This window comes from Urocitellus parryii, chromosome 3, assembly GCF_045843805.1.
Source record: "Urocitellus parryii isolate mUroPar1 chromosome 3, mUroPar1.hap1, whole genome shotgun sequence".
NCBI classification, from domain to species: domain Eukaryota; kingdom Metazoa; phylum Chordata; class Mammalia; order Rodentia; family Sciuridae; genus Urocitellus; species Urocitellus parryii.
The window spans coordinates 207,241,559-207,248,678 of NC_135533.1; the positions used below are offsets into that span (position 1 = coordinate 207,241,559).

The 7,120-nt window shown below is 40.4% G+C and overlaps 1 protein-coding gene across 1 annotated transcript; it reads left to right on the top strand.

Moving 5' to 3' along the window:
* Positions 1-5,923: 5,923 nt before the first annotated feature.
* Positions 5,924-6,853, top strand: LOC144253623 (olfactory receptor 7A40-like). The gene has a single exon (XM_077795895.1). It carries the CDS (start codon positions 5,924-5,926, stop codon positions 6,851-6,853), a length of 930 nt encoding a protein of 309 aa, XP_077652021.1.
* The last annotated feature ends 267 nt before the right edge of the window (positions 6,854-7,120 follow it).

The following is a 7,120-nucleotide window of genomic DNA, read 5'->3' on the forward strand; positions in this document are numbered from 1 at the left end:
ATTTCACTGGAAAACAATGAGAACTGATAAATCCAGGAAACCTGAAGGATACAAAATCAACAACAGAAATCGACAGCATTTATATACAACATTAATGACTAGCTGAAATAGAAATCAAGAAAACAAGTTGATTCACAATAGCTTTCTAAACACAGAGAAATAAAATAAACCAAGGAGGTAGGATATTTCTACAATAAGTAGAAAGCTTTGGCGAAAGAAATAGATGAAGACACACACAAGGGAAAATATCCTATGTTCATGGATTGGAAGCATAGATTGTCAAAATGTCCAGTCTACACAAAGCAATCCTTGGATTCAATGCAATTCCTATCAAAATATAGCAAAGACATTATTCACAGAATTACAGAAAGTAATCTTAAAGGTTTTAAGGAAGCACTAAAAAATCCCAAATAATGAAAACAATCCTGATCTGGCAGCACAGAGTTAAAGAAATGGCAACATCTGTCTTCAAAATATACTACAAAGCAAGTACTCTTAGTATAGTATGGTACTGGTATGGTACTGGTATGGTACTGGTATGGTATTGGTAACCATACCAAAATAGTATGGTACACAGATGGACCGATGGATACAATAGAGAGCCCTTACATAAATCTATAAGTTTAAATCCAACTAATTTTCGTAAAGTTGTTAAGAACCTTTATGGGAGAAAGGATGGCATCTACAAAAATGGTGCCGGGAACCCTAGATATCCATTTGGAGATGAGAGAAATGGGACCTGTAAATTCATAAATGTTCGCCATCACTAATTATAACGGAAATGCCAATCAAAACTGCAATAGAAACCATCTAACCTGAGTTAGAATGATTAGTCTAAAACATGCACAAAAATTCTGTTGAGGATGGGGAGAAAGAGGAACTCTTGCACATTGTTCGTAGAATGTAAATTAACCCAACCATTGTGGAGAACAGTAGGGGGATTCCTAAAACATCTAAAGACAGAACTATCTGATCCTGCAATTCTCCTGCCAAGGATAAATCCTGTGGAAAGGAAATGAGTATGTTGAAGAGATATCTGCATTCCCATGTGTGTGTCAGGATTTTCACAATAACTAAGATGTGGACTCAACCTGAGTGTCCATTTACAGATGAATCGATAACAAAAATGTGGTATATTTACACATTGTAAAGTTACAGAGCCCTGACAATGAAAGAAATCCTGTCATTTGAAGTAACAAGTATCAAGGATATATTATTTTAAGTGAAAGAAACTGGGCACAGACATAAAAGTGTATCTTCTAATTCTTAAGTGGAAGCTAAGAAATTTGACTTCATTGAAGTTGACAGTAGAATAGTGGTTACCAGAGTCTGGGAATATAAAGAGGGAGGGAGAATAGAAAGAAGTGTGTGATTAGGTGGGAAAACACAGTTAGTGCAAAAGGCTATCATCTTCTATAACAGTAATTTATGGTGAATTTCAAAACAGCTGGAAAATAAAATTTCAAGTAATTCCAATGCAAATAAATCATAAATGTTTGAGATGATAGAATGCTAATCATCCTGAATAAATCATTAATATATATATTAATGATATATATATATATATATATATATATATCACATCACATACCATAAATTTGTAAAATTTGGCATGCATTAAAAATAAAAAAAGAAAATAGAAACAATTGGAGAGATAGAATGTGCATCTTTCTTTGGCAGTGATGCAAAAGAAATCACCACACAGTAAGTTGGGGAAAGGTGTAGGAAGTTTGATATATAGAAGGCAAGTCAGTTCTGGGAGAGAAGTAATAATGACTAATTCATCTAGCATTTAATTTGTTGTCTTGGGAACAGATAATCAGCAAAAAAGTAAATTGCTCTTGATGCAAAGCAAAGTCCCACAGGGAAATGATGTCTGAGTGTTGGAATAACAAGAGGAAAATGTGCCTCATGAGGAGACACACAGGGAGTGCTTATCTTCCTGCCCCTGTCTCCCAGCATGTGTGCAGCCATGGTCTGGATGGTGTATGCTTCCTTGCTTTAGAGCTCTACCTCTGCTTTGGAATCTGAGCTTTGACCCCTTCCTGCAGTCTTGTCTGGCAGTGCCACTTCAGTTTCCATCATCAACCATTCAGGGAGGAACTTGGAATTCCTTCCAGAAACCCATCCAGGTGAGCCCGAGAGCCCAGTGGATGCTGCAGAAAGGCTTCTGAGAGGCTGGCAGCCAAGAGCATCTGCCTAGGTTCACCCAAGTGCCAATCCAGCCTTGCACAGAGCTGGGAGGTTGCTGTGGTTGGTTGTTGAATTGTTTGTTTAATTCACTGATGTGAATTAAATCTTTTCTTTGACCATATTGAAAAAGGAAGTGAACAGTGAGCTCAGCAATATGAGGTCCTTGTTCACAATAACAGGATGGCAAACCAGCCCCACCAGAAGAAGGAGTGGAGGCTTCGGGTGAACCACCTATACCACCCATTCCTCTTCCACAGATTGCAAATCCAACGCCTCCATTTAAAATTTAAATATATAAACCCATGTCCAGAGACCTTGAGAAATGCATATTATTGAGGAGGGCCACCCAGCAAAGGGAGGGTATTATGTATTTCTGAGACAGAGCACCTTTTTGATTGCCTTGTTATTATCATAAGCCTCTTTTCTACAGTTATCAGAATTTTAATGAAATTCTCCAATTTATCATTTCTCTATTGAGCTTTGGAGTGATTTTTTGGGGGGGCCACAAAATATTTTAAATTTCACTTAATATAATATGATGTCTTCTTGCTCCCGAGTTTCTTGCCTTTTCCAGAATGATTTTATTCACCTGTGAACTCTACACAATGTTTCTTGATGTTTCTCCAGAATTACTGTTTACTTCATTCTGTGTGGTTCATGGGACCCCTGAGAACCACCTTCCTTTTCTTCCAGATACATAGCTGTTCATGCTGGATATTGTGTAGATCTTCAAGCTTTTACTCCTCGGTTCAAAGGCAACCTTGTTGCATGTTCACTGTGCATACATATTGAAGCAGAATTCTTGTCAACAGGCATCTTCTGCATGCTCTAGCATTTGAGGAAGGTACTTTGCTATGTTCTTTAATATCTGGGCACTAGCCGATTTTTCATCATTACATCTTGATAGTGTCAAATGATGTTATTGCATATTTTCTTTCACTTAATGTCTGATGCTTCATTCAATTTTGTCTGATAACACTGTTTTGAAACCACACAATTTAACCTTTCAGTTTTTGTCCATTCTTCAGAACTTTCCTTTTTCTTTAAGTTTGTTGTATATACTGCAGAAATATACACATGCCACTGTGGAAGCAGAAAGTTGAACAAAAATGCTCATTTGGGACTTGCATCTTAATGTCAAATTTATTGCAATATAATAAAAGTGTGTGTGATGTAATGCCCCTTGGGGACAGGCTACCTGCAGGATTTCATTTGGTGCCAAAGGGAGTTGTAAAAGTGCCTGCAGAATATTATAGGGTATGATCTGGAGAGACCTTTGCATGTTGCATGAAGATCACAGTCAGGATGAGGCAGTGTCCAAAGGATTTGTCCAAAGAGTTCCAAAGTAAAAGTCTGAAATAACCCAGAAAATGGAGAAATGGAGAGTCAACAAGAAAATGGAGAAAGGTGTTTGTCTCATCTGCTACTGCCCAGACAATAACCAATCTACCTTTGTCTTTCTGCCTCTGGCTTGGCAAGTCAAATGCCATTTTTTTGCATAACATATATAGCCTTTAATGTTTTTAAATTTAAAATTTAAAACATTGAATTTCAAAAATTGATATTTTAAGAGGGCACTTTAGTTATAGTTTGAATCTTTTTTTATTTGTTCTTTTTAGACATTCATGACAGTAGAGTACATTGGACATATTACACATTCATGGAGTATAGCTCATTCTAATCAGAATCCCATTCTTGTAGTTGTATAGGATGTGGTGTTAATTCACTACGTTTGTATTCATATACAAACATAGGAAAGTTATGTCCGATTAATTCTACTGTCCTTCCTATTCCTATCCTCTTCCCTTCCCTTCATTCCCCTTTGACTAGTTCAATGAACTTTTATTTTTTATTATGAAACCTGAAAAAACTTGTGCCATAGACGCACAGGGCAGAACAGTGGTTACCAGAGACTGGGGAGGGGAGAATGGGGCAGAAAGGCCAAGAATGATCAGTGGCTATAGTCTGTTGGGTTGGAGGAAGAAGTTCGGGTGAGTTATTTCACAGTAGGGTAAATATCGCTAATGATAATGGTTTATAAACTTTAAAATAGCCAGGAGAGAGGAATTTTAATTTTCTTATTATAATTAAAATATCTGAGATGGTGGATATGCTAAAACCCAGATTTCACCAATATATAATATTTCTGTCTATTAAAACATCTTGTTCCCTCTAACATTCACAGTTATATGCCAATTAAAAGTTAAAAACTTCACTTAACTCATATGAACAATGAATGTGCAGGAACAACAAGTTTTTTTCATATTTCATATAAAAATAGCCAATGTGTTGTGTTGTTTTGTATATTTCTTTTTTCATTTTTTCGTTTATTCTTCCTTTTTTTTTTAAACATGGACATTCAATCTGTGTGTTGGCACAAAGTAGATATTAGGTCTGTCCCTTGAGAAGTGTATTTTTGATTTTCTATTACTTTTGCTGGTCCTGGTTGGAATACACCTGGAGCTGGGAGGCAGCCAGAAACAAGAAGCTCTTTTTTCCTAACAAAATCTTAGACACACGGTTTTATCCTTAGAACCAACTAATTTATCTCACTCTGTTTATTAAGCAGAATTTCTTGTTACCTTGAAGGCACAGTAGGAAATCACCTTTCCAAATGGCAGCCCAAAGACAAATGTGTGTGGCAGAATGACAAATGGAGATCTCTGAGGAACCATCCTTTCCTTCTCAGAGAGAAAAATAATTTGCTGTTGACAGCTTGCTGGGCATTCTTTCATTTTAACTAGTGTGAAAAGAACAGGTGAAAAGAACAGGGCATTGACATGGGTCCAGGACGCCTTGGATTGCAGCATGTTTTTAAGTTGTGTGTGTGAGTGTGTGAGTGTGTGTGTGTGTGTGTGTGTGTGCACTTGTGTGTTTGCTTTTGACTTTAGGGTTTTTAGAGGAAGGAGACCTGAGCTGAGAGTATTCCAGAAGGCGACTCATAACACACAACCCCTAGCATAAGGCCACTGAGAGAAATAAACAAGGTGCTGCCAATTCAAAGAAAGCCCAGGAGGCTCCTCAAGGAGGAATCTGTGCCTTGTCACCCTGGGACACCAGCTCATGTCCCCCTCCCTCTTGCTCATCCTCCTGCCACTCTGGCTTCCTGGTTGAACTTGAACATCAGGAACAAGCCCCTTCCTCAGGCCCTCTGCACTGACCATCCTCATTTTGCCTGACACACGTGTCTGCAGGTGACTCTGTGGCCCCCTCCCTGTCCTTCTGGAGGGCTTACATGCTGTGTCACCTAAGGGCTGATCTTGTCCGAACACCCAGAAGGAAATGACACTCCTGCTGCCCTGCTCCTTAGGAGCCTCAGTGTACTGACCTTCATCAGAATGTGGAAGGATTACTGTTTCCCCAATGAGTATTTGCTCTGACTTCCTTCCATTATTTCCCCCTCACTGGATTGCAGGGACGCTCAGTTTGTTGGCAGTGACCTATCGTTGCCTAGACAGTGCCTGGGCCACCATTGTCACTAACTGATATTCCTCAAACACAAGAAAGAGTCAGTCTTCAGTGATCTGTAATCAAGGTTCTCTTGGGGAAAGACCGAGACAGTGAGACAGCAACTCCAAATTGGAGGTGGCCAGGGGATCCCCTAAAGCGGAACAAAGCATAGCAGTTAGTCTTGATTGTACACTTCAAAGATCCCCTTCCTTCAGGTTAGTACTGCCTAATTGTGTCAAATGATTTCTCTGTATTTTTTTTCATTAGTCACATTAAATATATGGAGCCAGGCAATGACACACGCATTTCAAAATTTCTACTTCTGGGAATTTCAGAGGACCCCACATTGCAACCCTTCCTCTTTGGGCTGTTTCTTTTTATGTACCTGGTCACGGTGTTGGGGAACCTGCTCATCATCGTGGCCACCATCTCAGACTCCCACCTGCACACGCCCATGTACTTCTTCCTTGCCAACCTGTCTTTTGCAGACATCGGCTTCACCTCCACCACCGTCCCAAAGATGCTGGTGAACATCGAGACCCAGAGCAAGGTGATCACCTACACAGGCTGCATTGCCCAGATATTCTTTTTAATACTCTTTTGTGTTTTGGACAACTTCCTCCTGGCTGTGATGGCCTATGACCGGTATGTGGCCATCTGTCACCCCTTGCACTACATGGTCATTATGAACCACCGGCTCTGTGGTCTGCTGGTGTTGGCTTGCTGGGCCACCACTGCTCTGAATTCCTTATTAGAAACTTTAATGGCCTTGAGGCTGTCCTTCTGCACAGATGTGGAGATCCCACACTTTGTATGTGAACTCAACCAGCTGGTCCTACTTGCCTGTTCTGACACCTTGCCCAATGTCATAGTGATGTATTTTGCAGCAGTGTTGCTGGGAGGTGGCCCCTTTGCTGGTATCCTTTACTCTTACTCCAAGATTGTGTCCTCCGTCCGTGCAATCTCATCAACTCAGGGCAAGTACAAAGCCTTCTCCACCTGTGCATCTCACCTCTCTGTGGTCTCCCTGTTCTACTCTACACTCCTGGGGGTGTACCTCAGCTCTTCCATTACCCAGAACTCACAATCCACAGCAAGAGCCTCAGTGATGTACAGCGTGGTCACCCCCATGCTGAACCCCTTCATCTACAGTCTGAGGAACAAGGACATCATGGGAGCTCTGAGGAGACTCTTCCGAGGGAAGCCATAGAGGAGATATTTTCCAAGTCCTGCCTGTGGACATGGGCCTCAGAGACACTGGACCAGACACTGCCTTCTGTTAATTTCCTGGAGTTTCTTTTAATCTCAGTTGTGCTAGTGTTTAAGTTAGCTCATTGGGAAAGGCTGTCTTCTCTCTCATTTCACCCATTCTCTCCCTTTTCAGTCCTGCTTTCTCAATGTCCTTCCCCCTCAGTTCAGAAGTGATTTGCAGATTCCCATGAGTCTGCTATCCTGATGAGTTGCAGTGTCCTGTGGA